The sequence below is a fragment of the Melanotaenia boesemani genome, chromosome 10, assembly GCF_017639745.1.
Source record: "Melanotaenia boesemani isolate fMelBoe1 chromosome 10, fMelBoe1.pri, whole genome shotgun sequence".
Classification (NCBI taxonomy): domain Eukaryota; kingdom Metazoa; phylum Chordata; class Actinopteri; order Atheriniformes; family Melanotaeniidae; genus Melanotaenia; species Melanotaenia boesemani.
This window is the reverse complement of record NC_055691.1, coordinates 6,891,476-6,910,313: the sequence shown is the minus strand read 5'-3', so window position 1 is coordinate 6,910,313 and position 18,838 is coordinate 6,891,476. Positions and strand designations below refer to the sequence as shown.

General features: G+C 37.8%; 1 protein-coding gene across 2 annotated transcripts; it reads left to right on the top strand.

Moving 5' to 3' along the window:
* Positions 1–4,562: 4,562 nt before the first annotated feature.
* On the top strand, positions 4,563–16,058 carry ano10b (anoctamin 10b). 2 transcript variants are annotated; one of them, XM_041996352.1, is made up of 16 exons: positions 4,563–4,684; positions 4,783–4,848; positions 7,511–7,779; positions 8,571–8,744; positions 8,845–8,982; positions 9,178–9,294; positions 9,384–9,500; positions 11,047–11,388; positions 11,498–11,680; positions 13,369–13,424; positions 13,517–13,591; positions 14,337–14,501; positions 14,604–14,795; positions 14,872–15,009; positions 15,137–15,207; positions 15,290–16,058. In XM_041996352.1, the coding sequence occupies exons 3-15, from the start codon at positions 7,518–7,520 to the stop codon at positions 15,197–15,199; spliced, it is 2,022 nt and encodes a 673-aa protein (XP_041852286.1). In that variant the 5' UTR covers positions 4,563–4,684; positions 4,783–4,848; positions 7,511–7,517; the 3' UTR covers positions 15,200–15,207; positions 15,290–16,058. The 2 variants fall into 2 exon arrangements, with proteins under 2 accessions (XP_041852286.1, XP_041852285.1); XM_041996351.1 differs by having other exon boundaries at positions 15,091–15,207.
* Positions 16,059–18,838: the final 2,780 nt, after the last annotated feature.

The window sequence follows — 18,838 nt, the reverse complement described above, 5'->3', positions numbered from 1 at the left end:
CGACTTGTCCTGTGTTGTTTGTGTGTTATTTATTTAAGAATAGTTGTATTTTGACATTATTCTTTATATAGACAGATTAAATAAATCAACTGATTTGATGGTTAAAATCTAAACAAAAGTATTGTTTTCATAATACATTTTATTTAAAAGCGCCTTTCATGAAACTCAAGGACACTTAAAAACAAACAGCTAAAACAACAACAGATAAAATCAGGATATAGTAAAAGAGTAGAGGACAGTGTAGCTGTGCTGAGCGTGAGTATGCAATCTTAAACAGATGAGTCTTGAGTCTAGATTAGTAGATAGGAAGAGTCAATATTGTGGATGTCGGGTGGTAAGGAGTTCCAGAGTTTGGGAGCAGAACGGCTGACAACTCTTCTACCCATGGTGCTGAGGTGGGGAGCGGGCTGGAGGAGATCAGACATATATGGTGGGGCAAGGTTATGGATGGCCTTAAAGGTGGACAGGAGGAGTTTGAAATCAGTTCTTTGGCTGACTGGGAGCCATTGGAGCTGCTGCAGGATGGAAGTGATGTGATGATGGGTTCTTTTTATGATCCAGGCAGCAGCGTTATGGACCAGTTGGAGCTTGTGGAGGGACTTCTGGAGGAGACCAAAGAGGAGGAAGTTTCAGTAATCAATGTGGGAGGTGACAAGGCTTGACAAGGATGGAGGCAGTGTGGACAGCGAGGGGTGGAGTCGGTTCATATTGTGAAGGTGGAAGTAAGTAGACCAGGTGATGTAATCGATGTAGGGAATGGAATGACAGCGTGCTATCGAGGATGAGATTCTTAACCTGAGGGGAGGGGGAGACTGTGACTGGTTTATAATGATTTTGTGCCAATGAGGAGGAGCTCAGTTTTTTTAGGAAGTTTGAGGTGAACCTGGATTTGATTTGAACAGGAATGAGGGAGGAGGGTGGGAGTGTGGATATTAAAAGTGAGACATAAAGAATGCGATGGGTCAAATTTGCTGCCACAAAATACAACTAGTTATATCTCAAAATATAGCTGTACTTTATAGCTTCCTGGACATTTTTTCACTAGGGCTGTCAAATGATTAATTTATTAATCAGATTAATCACAGTTTACAATTAATTAATCATGGCTTATCACCATTTGCGACTATGCCTGAAATCTGCCTGTTCATACTGTATTGTATCAACAGAAAGAGCAAGCCAATCCTTACTGGGGTTTTTCTTTGATTTTTTTTTTACATTAGATAATCACTTACTTCACTGTAATAATCAGTTCAATATTTAATAAATTCAAGACCTTTAAAAAAAATAATTTGTGCCACCCTTCTCCTGGTCAGTGCCGCTACTTGGCCCACTTCCAAAAACATTTCAAGACCCACCCCTGCATATCTGGAGTATAAATCCATCTGTGCTTGGCTGTCTGAAGACTAGCAGATTTTACAGCTGCCACTATAGCAAACATCATTAATACTGAAAAGTTAAATAAAATGAAGGCAAACAATATCTGAAACTGTAACAGGCTGTAATCAATATTTTTCATTCTTCCACTTCACATAGAGAAAGTAACATGGGTCTGGTTGACGTGAGACTGATAAATGGTGCCTATCCAAAAACACTTTGAGGGAAATATGTGCTGGTATGAAGCATTAAAACCGCTAGTTTCCTTCTTCTCAGCTGAACGATAAACAAACGCAACAAGAGAGACAGGGCTAGCAACAGCAAACACACCCTTATCCCCCACGCACGGGTGTAACGCCCTCAAATCCATCCATAGAGCCAACCAGATGATCACTGGCGAGCTACAGAGGTAAGCCAGGCGGCTGTAGCTCAAGAGGAAGAGCAGAATGTCTTACAACCAGTGCTTTGAGTGGTCAATCTGACTGGAAAAGTGCTATATGAGTATAAGTAAAGTAAGTATAAGTAAAAAAAAACAAAAAAACAAACAAAAAACACGAAACTGAGTTTGTACAATTCTAACAAATGTCAGCATTTAGTTAGAGCAGCTTTATTTTTCCACACAGTCTGAATGCTTTTACACAAGCTTTCTGTAGTTTCTTCCGGAATATTTCTCCAGGCTTCTTGAAGGACTTTCCAAAGGTCTTTGGATGTTTTCTGCTTTTTGTTCCATTCTCTGTCCAGATGCTTCAATAATGTTGATGTCCAGTTCATCATGTGACATAACACAGTCTTTTCTCCCTGTTTCCATTTCTTAAAAATGGCTTCTCAACCATAGATGCTTTATGGCAGGGTTTCTGACGTCCTCACCGGCGGCCATCTTGCCACAGGCAAGGTCTCTGGCGGGATCTGTGGTATCTGAGGGAAAGGTGAGTGATCTGCACAAACCCAAGTACTGTTATTTTGTGGAAGTCTTGATGGATTTACAAATGGGTTCGTTTCTTACAAAAGTTATTAACGTGGCTTTAATTCTGGATACTTGAACATGTTGAAATTGCAGCTTTTGTCTTTAAAAAAGTACTTAGACGTGCAGCACAGTTGTGTTCTTTATGAGAAGGCACAGTAAGGATCACCAGAGCAGCAGAATGGGTCATGAAAGTAAACATGTAATAATTCAAATTATTTTATATTCTTAATACTTATATATATATATATATATATATATATATATATATATATATATATATATATATATATATATATATATATATAAATCATGTCATTCTGTACGCTTTCAGTAGCCTAAATATTGATTTAACGTAAATACCTTCTGCGTGTGTACATTCATTGCACCGATCTGTTCATTTTTATAGGAAAGCTTGGCTCTAGAATCTTTAGCTATAATTATTCATTATCATTATTCATAATTTAATTCATAAATATGCATCGTCATAGTTACATCTCTGGCGTTTAACAAACCAAACCCTTTAAAAATCGCTATAAAATTGAGCAAGTTATGGTTATTTAAAAAGTGCATGAACCATTAAAACATTGTTATGAATGAGTGACCTGACCGTGGCAAGATGGCCGCCAGTGCAGACGTTCGACTCTATTGGCCAGCAGCACAGATGAGTCATCTAGCCTTTATATCTATGTTCTGATGAGACTTCAGCCAATAGTAGATGGATCAACTGAAGCCAGGTCAGGTCTTTGCTGGATTTCTTAAAGGTACAGTGTGTTAGAATTACTGATATCTAGCAGGGAAAGTGGGCATAGAAAATAATGTCAAATGCCAAGCACAGTGGTGAATGACAGTGGCCATTAGTGGCCAAAATTCTTCCAGACATAAACATTTGTGAGTGGTTCCAGTATTGCAGTTCTAAAGCTCACAGGGTTCTCACTTCAGACACAGAGTAGTTTGTCCATTCAGAGACACCGTAGTAAAAATGGTGACACAAATATAGCCGCTGACGTGTTTGTGGACCCACAGCAAGTAAATATAAATTTTAAAGAAAATAAAAGCATTACAGTAATTTTAGTAGTGATTACACACAAAAAATTTTTGTCATTGGCCTTATATTTTAGTTTCACTGCACCTTTAAGGACACACTGCACACCATGCTGAGGTATGCCAGGTTTTCCACTCATTTGGGAGTTGGTGAAAAAGTTATATATGTTTCTTGAACCGTCTTGTCTTTCTCATTTTATAGATGCAACCAAAGGTATTGGATCAAATTATATGTTTTTTAACAGGCTTCTGCTCCACTCTCAAACTTATTAGATTTAACTCTCCTGCAGCCTTAAATTTCTAACTTAAATGCTTTAATTATTATTTTTTTTTTTTTACCCTGTCCTGTCCAGCATCCTATCATATAGAACGGTGGTCTGTGTGCCATATCTTGCTTGACAGATTTGCTGTACCAAGGGAGACATGATATATACATGGCTGCCCTAGATATATATATATATATATATATATATATATATATATATATATATATTATCTAATCTTATTTTCTTTAGTTTTTATATGTCAGTACCGAACCAACACACAAACATAAAAAAAAACAACTTTAATTAAGCATAGATCTTTAGTTTAAAAATCATACATAATCATATTTGGGCCTCTGGCTTCCATCTTCTTGTACTAGACTTGTAGAGGAATTCCTGATAAATTAAAACAGTTTTATTCATGTTTATATCAACTTCAGTGGTTATACACTTAGTTTACTAAATAGTTTTATACTTTTTACTATAAAACCAACAGAAGAGGTCTTATAATCCTATTACTGAAGGTATAACATCAGAATATAGAGAAATATTATGGCAGCCATTATGGCCAGAGACGTGGGGTTAATTGAAATGGAAAAAGTATAAAAATAAATAAATAAATCATGAATTTCTTTAAATGACTTTTCATATAACTTAAATATCAGTTAATAACATGATTATTTCGCCTTTAGTGTTGGTGCAGATTACACAGTAAAAGATTTACCTTGCCATTAGAGAAGTATATTTGCCTTGTCTGAGTCTGGTTTTAATTTGCTTCCTGAGGTTTCACACAGCTGCTGCCCCCAAGTGTCTGTTAGAGTGATTTTAACACTGAGTCCCAGCAGTGGTGCAATAGGACCCTGAGTTGCAGATGCATCAGTAAAAGCTGGCAGGAGGGAGGAGCCTGAATGTAAACCAAACAACCCTCCACACCCTACATCTCAGGGAAGTTGCTCTGCATTCCTGCTGCACACACCCAATACACACACACATATAACGATACATAGAAAGCACACTGGAAGGATCCTCACACCGAGGTTAGGTAAGTGTGCGGAGTGAGAGTTGTTCCTGGTTTCTTTTCTGGACAGCTCATCTGATGTTGTTGCCTTCATGTTCATGTGTGTGTTTGCATGAATTTAGATAGGCGTTTGGGGAGGGCCTGACGAAGGACTGGAGACCAGAACCTCATCATAATCGCCCTGCCAGGTGCTGTATTTCCTGACTCATCTTCTCTTTCACCCCTAAATGCCTCTTAAACTGTCACCACCCTGTGTAGCATACTTTAGTAACAGTAAGAACTACTCTTACTAAAGTATGCTTGCTTACTTACTTCAGTTTTCCTTAACATTTCATTTTTATGCTGTCTTTTAAAACTATGCCCTCTAGCCCGGCTCTAATGCAGCCAAAACACAGGAAGTACTTGTTTCCATATATCTGCTGGTAGAGCTGAAATAACCACAGTTTCCCCAGAAGTAGTTGAAGTATTTACTGCAGATTTGAATCTTTACGGTGCAGCAAATGACTGAAAAAAGAGCCTTAATGTCTCCAGATGTTCCTGCATGTTCAGCCTCACATGCAAATCTGTAAGGACTGTCATGTTGTTAAAGTGGAATAACTGATGCAAATACTGAAATGAAAAATGAAATTTAAAACTGTTATATGACTGTATTCAGATATGTAAGTGATGCAACATATAAAGATTATTGCAGCATCTTGGAAAAAGTTTAAAGGATTTTGTTTTTTTTTTTTGTTTTTTTTTTTTTGCTCTCAAAAATTTATTACATGTCATTTAATTAAATAGTTATAACTTCTTTATGTCCAAGTTACGGTGGCTGGACAAATTCTGTCACCCAAGCTGCACTTTTACTAAAGCGCGTCAATCTTCTGTGAACATTTTTCTTTTATTAACCCCTCAATGCCCAATGGACAAACTGCTTCTAGCCTTTTAAAAAATGTTTTTTAATCCTTTTTACCAAATTAATTTATTTTATGTATTCATTTATTTATTTTATTAACTAGTATTTCTGTATTTATTTTTTATTATCTGTTTGCTTTTTAATTTTATTTATTTATAACCATTTTATTTGTTATTTAATTGTATTTTATTTTATTCCAGTCTTTTTCTTTTTTTTCTTTCTTTATTTTGTTTTTATATAATTGTAAATAAATCCTGCATTAATGGGTTAATATGACAGATATTTGGTCAAAACAGAACACTTTTTTATTCAAACTTATTTAATTAAAGGTTTATGATGAGCAGAATTAACACAGTTTTTCTCCTGTGAACATTATACAGGATAATATACAAATAAATAAACCAAATTTTCATGCAAAGCTGTCAACAAAGTGCATCTCAAGTGGAACAGCATCACTGAAACTCTGTGTAATCTAGCAGCTATACCACTTGCACAGGAGCAGCTTTGTTCCTGCGTCTCTTTTGTTTTTTAAACAAGATTTTATGCAGTTTTTATTTTATTTTTTTACTAAAATCTTCCATTTATTCATTGATTAATTTCTATTTATTAGAGTTTGAACTCTTCTTTGTCCTTGTATCTTATCTTAACTTATAATGATGATGTTTTTAAATTGGTATTTTAATGGTCTTTTATCTTTTTATGGTCTTATCCACTTTATCCAAGCTTCAGAGGTCTGCTCATTGTGTTTGTGCAATTTGTATTGTCTTCCTGTGTCTGTTTGGTTCTGTACATATGATGTCCTCTCCTGCTTACCGCAGAACAAATCAATCTACCGGTATTAATAAAGCTACTTTGTTCCTTGCATTAATGTCCAGATTTAAATATAGTGTTTTTATTTATAGCACGTTGAGGATGGAGGACAAGGAAACCAACTTATCAGAGATGATTATTTTGTCACTCATGAATACATTTGAACATTTGCCAAGTATCAAAGAGTTAGTAGAAAGCAACATGCAGGATAGCGGAGAAGAATTTAAAGTATGCCACATGAAAAAGAAAATACAACCTCTTTTACTCCTAATGCTTTATGTATCCTGGCATAGTAGAAAAAATCATCAGGTTTTCACAAAGTTTTAAAATGAAGTAAATACAACCTCAAACTAACAGTAACATATTATGTCAAAATGTAGAAACAGTGTGGAAAACTAATCCACCCTTCCTCCTTCCATAGGGATAAAGAGTGTAAGAAGCAACCAGATGCTGCTGATCAGTGCCTTTAATTATCTGATCATTATCAATATGAGCTCCTCTACAAAAGCAGAAGTTTTGTCAGTTTTCTGCTCTGCAGCATTAAGATACTTCTTATTGTCAAGAATGAAAGACATCAGTAATGATCTTAGAGAAGCAATTTGCTGCCCATCAGACTGGGAAGGATTATAAGGCCATTTCCAAACTAGCACAAGTTCATTCTACAGAGATTATTCACAAGTGGAAAACATTTAAGACAGCTGCTAGTCTTCCCAGGAGTGCCAAGGTTACTCCGTGCAATACGCTGGGAAACTCCTAAAACCTAAACTACAAGTCCGGCTCTTCGGACCTCGTTTCACATGTTAAATATTCAAGTTCGTGATGGTCCAGTCAGACTAAGTCTTAATTAGTATGGCTGATTTGGAAGGCCTGCAGGCTGCATATTAACAAACTACAAGACTTCTGGAACAATGTCCTTTGGGCAGATGAGACCAAGGTGGAGACCTAAAACATTAGAAACAAACAGAAGGTTCCATCATTAGGCTTCATCAGGAGTCAAGTGAATAACAGGAAGCCTCGTGTTGCCAACTTTCAGTTTCAGTTTCACCCAAAAAATATGCTTTGATATTTGAAGATAATGCACCTCCATGAAGCTACTAAGGAAAATGCTCTAGTTAACATTTTCTTTGGCCTTTTGTTGTCAGTCTAATCATGAGTAAGGCAGGTGATGATGGAGGTGGAGCTGGTGACGGGAGTGACTCATCAAAGCAGCAGGATGATGGAGCTGCAGGAGGAAAGGTGCTGCGCAAACTGACCGCTGTCCCCGCTAGACCAGGCTGGACCAAAGTCAGCTGCCCCTGCTGTGTGTCAGAGCGGGTTGAGCCTTTAGTTCTGGTGAAGCTCAGAGAAAAGACTGGCCCAGAGACGAAGCGGTGGCTCCTCAAATTGATTGGAGCGCCGCAAAAAGATGGAGGTGAGGACTCGAATTTCAGCATCTTCGTGGAGCTTGAATTTATCTTCTAGTGGCTGCAAAATAAACACAAAGCTGATCAAATGTTTGTGATTTTCAATTACTAATCAGTCAGTAGTAGAGTTATAATTTCCCTTTAAAGTATAAATGGCTATTTAGACAGTTTATTACTCCTGTAAAACTACACTGCTTTAATTCTAAACTTTCCTGATGTTTGTATTAAATTTAACAAAGAAAATGGAACTCTGAATTTCAAGATTAATAGATCATGTTATTCCAGTGGATGCAAAATTAGGCATTTTTCATGTTCTCCCTAAACAGATACAACTACTTAGAAGTAAAAGAAAGGCATCCAGGGGCCCACCATTAATCAGTGGATCAAAAAATGGCAATTCTTGCCCAGAAAAATTAACATATCTGACTAAAGGAAGGATTGAAGATCTGAAAACCATTTTTACAATTTATAACAGACTTACAGGCAACTTTGTTATGACTGTTACTTATATGCACTAAGAATATGATGCTGTTGGGTGGGTGGGGGCAGAATTTTAGGGACTGCTTTCTGTATGTTTGTCTACTATAACTATAGTTAAACAAAATAAAATAATATATGATATTATATATAATAAAAACTAAAGAATTTTAATTATTTGCAAAGGATTTTCTCTGTTTATATCTGCTTTATGCACAGCGTTGGTGGAAACAGGATTGTTTTTAAACAGGTCTTTAAGCAGTGCAAAACTGGGTTTGTCATCTTGTAAAATGCTCACAGTCTCTTCACTGTCCCTCTCCAGGTGCTTCATTACTGGCTCACCCAGGGGAGGATGCCAGCGGTGATTTAATCATTTTGTCGGCCCCTCGCTGTACGTTGCTGCGAGCCACAGAGGAGTTGGGACTTTGTAAGACCTACCAAAATGGTGACATGGAGGCCTTCTCCTACAGTGACAGAGACAACTTCAAAGATTCAGGTACATGAATTTAAAGTCTAGGCAGGATTTTACTATCTTCGTCCATATGTGTGTATAAATGCATCTCTGTCAATACTTGTGTGTATTTTGTGTGTACCAGACAACATGGAGGTGTTTCTGACGCTGGCGGAGCGACAGTTCATAGTGAAATATGAGCTGGAAGGTATGCGGATGAAGAAGGACATGAAGGTACCTGGGCTTCCCGACAGCTTCGTGCTGCACAACCGAGACAACATCTGTGAGTTTCCTTGCTGTGTTGTCTAAGACTTCTGATCAGTATGAAGAAACAGCCTCCTCACAGTCCTCACATGCTTCTGAGTCATTCACTCAGGGCAATATAAAGACAGTTCAGCAGTGTTTGCTTCTATCTGAATTCTATGAGAGGAAAAAAAAATGGAAAGGACTGGTATTGTTCTTGGTTTTATTTTATTAGGGCAGAAGCTGATCTCGGCTCGCATCATTGTTGACACTATTCCTCTCAACTTCCCGGACAAACTGAAGAACCTTGGTGAAGCCTGGTACTCTGGGAATCATCTGGCTCAGCCATTGGGTGGGTGGAAACACAACACACACTTTTAAACAAATGCAGATCAAACAAACGTGTGACCAGAAACATCTTTGCACTGATTTTCGCCGTAGATTCGGTGAATGAGTATTTTGGAAGCCCTGTGGCTTTCTACTTCAGCTTCCTTGATTTCTACACTTGGTCTCTGCTTCCACCAGCGATACTGGGCATGTTCATCGCATACTTCTCAGGTTAGTGTGTGGATTGTTGGCCTTTGTGACATATTTAGGACTGCAAAGTGGAAACAAATGGAGACTCTGTCATTCATCAGCTCAGGGGTCTGCAACCTGTGGCCCTTGAGATGCATGAAGACCCTTCTGCACTGGTTCTAGAGGAAACTAGAGCAGGGATAGGCAACTCCGGTCCTCAAGGGCTGCAGTCCTGCAGGTTTTAGATGTTTCCTTGCTCCAACACACCTCATTCAAATGAAATAGCTCTCATTAGCAGCTTGTTGTCAAGTTCTTTCCAAATATGTTAACCCATTAATCTGATTCAGATGTGCTGAGGCAGGAAACATCCAAAACCTACAGGACTGAGGATTGTCTTTGCCTATAAAAATAGAGTGCAAAAATGTAACGTTGAAAGACATTACCAGAGCAAACACACAGCATTTGCTGACACGTATCAAGCTGGAGATGAGTGAAAAAGGCAATTTCAGAAGTTCTGTGAAAAGTTTAAACATACTTTAAAACCATAGAGGAACACGTCCTTAATAACAAACTAAACTAAAGCAAATTGTAATTTAAGGCCATTTTCTTTCACTGGCATTGTTAATTAAGTTGTTTTATAATGTGTATAAGCTTACAGTGTTCTCAAATTTGATCAAGTAGTATTGAAGTGATGAAATTAAAGGAAATTTGACATCAAGGAAAACCCACAAATAGTTTGCACACAGTGCTTACTTTGTAGTATCTTTAAATTGAGGAATTCTGGTTGAGAATAGTAAAACCTAACCATATATATTTGTAACATGATATTGAGCTGTGCCATAACTAGAAGAGAGTAGTGACCGCTTTGAAGAAACTACAGCTCTGTACAGTTACCTTGGGGTTTTTTGTCTTAATTTTGTCTTTTTTAAGAGCTGCTGTTTCTTTTGAAGATAACAAAAAAACTCATCATATCAAATAAAATTCTTGCACATCCCAATGGTTCCTCTAATATTCTAAACATCACCTTACAACAATATGCAAAAAATATGGGGAAATATTTGACTTTGATGTGTGTTTTAAAAAAATGGCTATTATCTATTTATTTCACAGGTGACATCAACAAATTAATCAGATTGGGTATGAAGGAGGTGGTTGGACTAAATTTACATAAAACTGATGATACTTTCTCTCTCTGGGCTGTCATGATAGCTGTAGAATCTGTACAATAACGTCTACAACATGGTCGCTAGTCCAGTTTTTACCCTTTAAAGCCTGACCCAAGAAAAAATGGAGAGAAAAGTTTAGTTTTTTAATCTGAAGTCTTTATTTGGCCTTTTAACAAAATATAAAAAAAACAACAACAACAACAAAAAAATCTACCGTATATTACTGTGTGATATGTCAAAATTATTGTAGTGCAAAGGGTATCCAGCAGGGGACAGAAGACAAGCGGGGATTTAAACAAAGTTTTTACCATAAAGTGTTGCAAAAGGTCTCTGTATGTATTAAATAGGATGCATTCAGCATTAAAAAGGTTAAATCTGATCCAAAGATGAGCTGTCTATAAAAATTTTATTTCATGTGACAGGTGAGGTTCAGAGGGAGATGGTGGAGTCGGTTTCAGGCTCCAAAGCTGTTGTGGATGTCCATGACAACTCGGAACCATTGGTCAGCGGTCACATGCTCCAGGCTGCTTTCAGCATGCTCTGGTCCACCGTGTTTATAGAGCTGTGGAAACGCCGAAGCTCCTCTCTGTCTTACCGCTGGGGGACCCTGCAACTCGCCGAACGCTTTGCAGAGCCGCGGCCAGGTTTTCAAGGCGACCTCGGAGTCAATCCTGTGACAGGTCGCACGGAGCCCTTGTTTCCTGAATGGCAAAGGGAGCTGCGTATGGCGCTGGTGTCCATCCCAGTGGTGGGACTGTCCCTAGGTAAGGCTTGCAGTTGCTGTACTCTGTATGAACTAGTTTTCCAAACACATGAGTTCAGAGTGAGATGAAGTGCAACAGATGAGTGTGATAACTTTCCTGCTTCATGCAGGGCTGGTGGTTGTGGGGATGCTGTGTTTCTACTGGGCAGAGGCCATGATGCAGCAGCTACATAAAGACTGGAACTCCCTACTGTCTCGGATTTTGCTCTACATGCCTTCAGTGCTCCACATCTTCTACACAAACATGCTATCAACTGTTTACAAGAGAGTGGCACAGTCTCTGACTGAATATGGTAAGTGGAGGAGAGATGACACCACAGAGAGAATCTAGATGAAGGGTCTGCCACCCGCAGTTCTTCAGGCCTTCTGTACTGGCTCTAGAGGAAAATAGAGTGTATGTCAGCATGGACAAATACAATATGTTTATTTACAACAATGCTGGCTTGCTTGATTTGTGGTGAGAAATTAGTAAACAGCTAAAAACGCAACAATGAAAGACATTTTTCAAGCAAACACACCGCATTTGCTGAAACTTATGAAGCTAGAGATTAGTGAAAAAAGCCATTTCAGAACTTCTGTGTAAACTTCAAAGGTACAATGCAACATGTACTGGTAAAGATGGGCATAGAAATGACTTAAAATACCAAGCACAGTTGTGAATGGACGGTAGCCATAAATGGACAAAATTCTTCAGGACATAAACATGTTTTCATCTGTAAGTCGATCCAGTGGCCTCAGGGTCAGCGAAGACTGCACTACAGGTAACTACTTTTACTGCCTTTTAAAGTGTTACCTATCACAAACGGTGCTCTAGCAATTATATAACAAGCAACTAGAGGTTTCTCACTTTATACACAGAGTTGTTTGTCCATTCAGAGACAAGATTATTAAAATGAAGGCACAAATATGGCAGCTGCCATGTATGTAGACATACAGCACATAGATATAAATAGCTCATTTTAACAGAATGAAAATTATCTTTTTATTCTGTTAAAATTAGCTAAAATGAAAACATTGTTATTGACATAAAAGATTTTTTTGTTACTGTCACCGTTGCACCAGACTCTGCCACACGTGCTCCGGTCAATCACTGCCGCTCTCCCTCTCCGGAATACTAATCACGCACACCTGCAGGTAATCCCGGATCCAGGACTTATGAGCTCCAGTTCTACTACCAGTCTCCGTCGGACCTCGTTCAAGCAAGCTGAACTTTTCCACGTCCCCGTCCCGGCCCCGACTCACCAAGCTGTCAACTTGGAATACTGCTGAACTTCATGATCAGAAGACTCCTGCTTCCATCTGTTTCTCAGTTTAGAATAAAACCTGTTAAACCAGTCCTGTCTCAGAGGCGTCCTTTGTAACAGTTACACGCTAAATAAATCCCCAAACTGAACAACTGCTGCAGGTTTTGTGGCAACTGAGGCGGAGAAAGACATTCTCAAGACCAAGATTACAAAAAAGAGCTATCCATTAAAATATCACACTATCTGTTCTTGGACTTAAAAAAAACTAACATGAAATAATTTAGAAAGTTTGAGCTAATGCGTCACTCTGCAAAGACAAATTCAAGGAAAGGACCATAAAAATGACAACAAACATCACGACTCAGCGAACTGATTCAGCTCCAGCAGACTGAATCACCTGTGAAGAGTCGAGCGATGTTGATATTGAGCAGACAGCGATGTTGTGTAGATATATCAACTCTGATGGTGTGCAGGTTAGGCCTTTTCTTATTTCATGACACATAAAAAGCAATAAAATGTTCGAGTCAACAGGTTTTTGTGGCTCTAAACTATATTTATTTGGTTGGACAGGTGAAAATGTCTCTTTTATTAGTACACAGTGCAGACCCCTGGACTGTATTGAATATAAAATTGAAGGAAAAAGATGGGAAAATGCTCATAAGATTGATATATTTCTAATAATACAATGATTATAGTATGAGAAGAAAGTAAATGAACTCTTACTTGTGTCCCCTCAGAGAACCACAGAGAGGAGTCTGCTTTTCAAAACCACCTTACAGCTAAAGTCTTAGTGGTTAGTTCCCCCTCTTCTCTTGCACTATTAATTCATGTTCCCAACTTACCCAGCTTATTGATTAGTTTTTTGTTTTTTCTCTCATCCCTCAGTTCACCTTCTTCAACTACTTTGCAGTGCTTTTCCACATCGCCTTCTTCAAGCAGGATGTGCCGCTGCTTCGTAAGGTAACAGCCGAGATCTCCGGCTCTGGTTCCAGGAAAGGCTCTGTGTATTTAGCAGAGTAATCCAAAGATCCACTGCTGTGCTTCTATAAACGTTCATAACGTTCTCTAGTCACAAAAAACAGCTAAAATATTAAAACATTTCATTCCTGAGCTAAGGCATTTAAATGAAAAATAATCTGTTTACTGCCACATTCCGTTGAGCTTTAAAATGTTCACATCATGCCAAAGAAAACATTTCTATTTGTAGACATTAAAGCAGGATATAGTGTACACTTTAATCCTATTCAAATATTGTTAGAACTTAGTTATAGTAATAAGTTAGTGCAGTCTGTCTTTATCATAGTTACACACCACACCTTTAGATATATACACATTTGTTTTGCATGAAAGGGTTCAGTTCCAGGAATCTGTCCCTGATTCGTTTTTAGTGACATGTTCGATTTGTTTTCCTGAAGCCGACATACAAAGAAACCGGACAGCTCTGGTAACGCTGCTGTTTGACTGCCTCTGAACACTTGTAGTTCATTTCACTGGCAGATTTTAAACAATAGTGAAAGTTTTTCACCGTTCATCATAGAAATATGGCAGATTTGTTAATTATCTAAATGAGAGCAAACAAGTTAAAGCATCGTTTTATCCTAGCCTTTAATTGAATGTACTGCTCTTTGGTAAAAAGTGATATATCAATAATATTTCCTTTGATTTGATGGTTTAAAGGAGCTTCACATTCTCGTTCTCTCTGAAGCGTTTAGCATCTTTGCTCATCATAAGTCAGCTGGTGAACCAAATGACAGAGGTGGTTATCCCTTTTCTGGTGGACCGATTCATTAGCGCCCCCAACAGGGCAGAGAGTGAAGATGATTCCCAGCAGGATAAATTTAGGAACCAGAGCAAGCTGCCTCCTTTTCCTGTGAGTAGGAGACATGCAAAAGAATCCAAATCAAAGCAGGATTGATTTGAATACCAGCTCACGGACAGTGACGTTGCTTGACTGCATCTTGTGTTGCCACAGGGCCTGTTTGCAGAGTACATCGAGCTCCTGGTGCAGTTTGGGTATTTGAGCCTTTTTTCATGCGTGTTTCCTCTGACCGCTGTTCTGCTCCTCCTAAACAACCTCACTGAAATCCGAACAGACGCCTATAAGATCTGCAGACTCTTCCGCAAACCCTTCTCCCCCCCAGTGGCCAACATGGGCGTGTGGCAGGTCAGCAGGAAACACAACACAAATGAGAAACACACGGTTTGTCACATCCAGTTCATGTCAGTGTCTTGTGTTTCAGACTGCCTTTGAGATCTTGAGTTTTGTCTCAGTTGTGTCCAACTGCTGGCTGCTGCTGCTGTCGCCAAGGTTACAGAAGCTGTGTCGGGAGGGCGGGATGAGCAGCACTAACGTTCTGCTGGTGGCTGTTATGGTGGAGGTAGGATGAAAAACACACATGCAAAATAATTACAACTTAGTGTGTTTCTCTGAATACGACCAGCACTGTGTGTGTTTGCAGCATCTGCTGATCATAATCAAGTTCATTATCGCGACCCTTATCCCAGATGAGCCGGACTGGATCCAGAAAAAGAGGGAGTGCATTGAGTACAGATCCATGCAGGCCCTGAGGCAGCAGGTCAACCCTGACTCCATCTACTTCTTACACATTTCTGCATCTTTCTTCATTCGAGTGACTTTTTTTGTTCTTGTTTTTCCAGAAGCTGCAGAATTATGAGTCCTAACTTTGTTTCAAGCCATTGAGGAGGTGTTTTATAACATTGGAAGAGGAGCCTGAAAGCAAAGCCCCTGATGCTCACTGCTGTGCCCCAGATTGAAGTGTTTCTGCTTCACCAGTTCACATGGTGCTTCTGCAACATCTTTACTTAATGTTTTATATACACTGCAAGTGCAATTCAAACAGCAGCTACAATGTGTTCATTTTAAATATTAGACAGAAAATGAAATGTATTTGTTGAATTGCTATGGATGCAGTGTGTACAATAACAAGGAAGGGACACATAGGACATGATGTTTAATGCTACTGGCAGTAGATAGGATGGGTGGATTCCCCTGCTGGAGTCTGGAGACAACCTGCAGTTGGTGTTAAGATTCATCATTTAGACAGTTTCATTAATGGAGTTAACATCAGCAAGCAACAAACAAAATATTTGTTTTTAAAACTGCTTTTCATGATATTTGTTGCACATAAAACTACGATAATAGTCATTTGTGAGCCATTTGGCCCTGTCCTCCTTTATTTATTGAGAAAATTATCCAATAATTCACTTCTGTGAGTGACAAAAGTTTGGGTTTAGGCATTTTCAGTCAAGGTATGGAGTTATCAAAGTTAACATCAACTACATGTCAGTGGAATTTAAATAAACAAAAGATATTTGTGAGGATCTTGGAAGTTGTTGATGCTCATCAGACTCTCAGGTTGTCTCCAGTTTGCTAAAAAAAAAAAAAAAAAACTTAGATGGAGCCAAATGGGACAAAGTCCAAATTTATTTTTTGGGTTTGGAAAACAGGGAAAACATTTGATTCTGTCACAAGAATTCATGTGAAACACACAAGTGGTAGTATTATGGTTTGAGCTTGTGTTATTTCCAGAATTTCTTGCCATCATTAATACAACAGTGAAACCTTAGTTATAGCAGTAAATAGTAAAAGAAAATGTCAGATATCAGGTGTGAAATTAAAATGAATGAAAAGTCAGAGATCTGACTGTTACTGAATTGAAATGTGTTAGCAGCTCCTCCAGAGAGCCGTTCATGTCAGAAAAGCCACTAACAGTGGAAGCTGCTGGAAGTAAAAGAGTTCGTTAGTTACCTTTAGTCGCAGTGAATGATGCAGAAAGTGGTGACATTTTATCCTAAATGGAAAAGTTTACATACTTTTTCTCCTTATGGATATGCAATCGTTTTCATGGAGAAATAAAAAAAATGTTTAAAACTTTTTTTTAAAAAGCTTTTAAGAACCACTGATTGTCTTTTTTGTATGTTTAACATCCTTGTTTAGCAAAGTTAAGAGGATCTAGTCACTACAGACCAAATGTTTTTCCTTGGAGAAAGACTGTAGATCAGAATAATTGTAAAACTGCAGGAACGTTTAATACAAAGTATGAATGCTAATTTTGCTATTTGCTTTCTAGCTTTAGTTTTTTTACCTATTTGTGTCATGTGCCTATAGAAACATCTACAACCCCCTTACAGTCTAATAATGGCTGTTTTCTGTCAAAGGTTGAATAGATAAAGGTGTTAAAAGTCTCTCCAGCCACCAGGTGGCGCCAAACCCTGATATTCATTCCACATGCAGCTTATCACGTTCTGTTGTGATGCTGCAGGACTGATTCAGCAAAAGGTCCAGATGGATGGAGAGACTTCCTTGAGTGGCTGCAGCTGTAATCCTTACACTAATAATGGGCCTGTGTGTGAGTGTGTGTGTGTAGTTATGATGCATTAATAGAGATAAATGTAGACAGTCTGATCCAGTTAGGATCAAGAGTTGAAGTCAGAGTTTAGGATTTTTGCTGGATGTCTAATAATAAACTCACAGTCGGAACCTGGAGGCTTGTTTTTTCACTCATGGTTCATGTGGTAAATAGTTCAATTCAGACTTTATATACTTTGATTTTTCTTCTTTATTCAACTATGTTTTAGAAGAAAATACCATTTTTGCTCCACTACTTCCAGTTAACAGCCAAAGTTATGATTAATTTTTCTTTTAATGTTCATCTAGTGGATGGACAGAAAACAAAGAGACACAACATTGTTTAGTTTAGTTTCTGTCGCAGTAAACTGAGATGTCTAGATATTTTCTGGGCAATCTAGTAAATGTGTTTATAGCTGAGAAGCAAAATAATGCTGATGTCTGACATAAAAAAAGTCAGTGTATTTAGACAAAAAAAAATAAAATAAAATAAAATAAAATCATAAATCTTAATTCAACTTCAATCATAATACAAACACAACTTTTCAGCACTTTATTAATTGGTAACCTGAACTAAAATTAACCCTTTAACCTCAGTGCTAAATAAAAAGTGAGACTCTGCTGAGGGAAAACCTTTTCTACGAACCCTGTTTAACCAAACTAGCTGTATAATTACACTAAAACAAACAGCAGGTTTGGGGCCTCATTAACACTGAAATGATGCATTAAGGTGGCGAATTGGAATGAGATATTTATTGCATGTGTCTTATTTTTGCCCCTTTTTACTGACAAGTTTTCATTCTACACAGCTGTTGTTGAATTTCACCGGAATGTATGATTTTAACAAAAATCTCTGTGATTTGGCTTGAGATTGATATAATTTCCAAGTTAATATGAAAGACACTTCTCTGGTATGAAGTTAAAAGTTTAAGTTTTGTGCAGCCAGACATGAACAGTGAGGTACTGACTTACACTTCTCACAAAACATTATGGATGTTCAACATTTTCTGTGCTGTGATAATTTAAGTAAAAATGACCTTTATTGGTGAACTAAATCTGACTTTTTGTCAACTTTTGTATAAACACGTACAAGTGTTCGATGTTTAAGTATTTATTACACAGCATGGGTTTCTCTAACGAGATTATTAACCCCATAAAACAAAACAAAACAAAAAAAAAAAACAACAAAATAAAACAAGTGTCTGAACCATGACTTTTACCACTAAATTTCCTGGTTAAATGGCAGCTTTTCTTTAAAGTCCTCCTCATCATACTGTTCACCTTCTGACATCATAAGACCAAGATGACGCCTCAAGTTATTGAGACACTGACATTTTATGTTGTGGTATACTCATTACTGTTAGCTTTTCTCTAAATAAATTTCCATTGCGTGATTCTACTCAAGTGTCCGACTTCTATGCCATAAATCAGTGTAGCATCAACTTTTTACATTTTCTGTACATTTGACCTTCTTCAACTTTTTCTGAGTATTTCAGTGTCCTAACTGTGGTTCTGTTTTTCTTAATTTTTTCTGACATATCTATTTGTAAAATCTGCTTTTACTATAGATGAAGTGTCAGGTGTTGGTGTGGCTTGTGCAGAAGAAACTTCCTTTACTAACTTTACTAACTACTGCTTGTGGGCTGAAATGACTGAAATTGTCTTAGGAGTATTACTGTTCTTAGGCTAAAGAACAATTAAAGATGCGAAAACATTTGCAGCTGTAAAGAAAACTAAAGTAAAAACAGCTAAAGTCTTAGTGGTTAGTTCCCCCTCTTCTCTTGCACTATTAATTCATGTCTTTTTAACCTTCCACAAGGTTTTGCCTTCAATAGTTT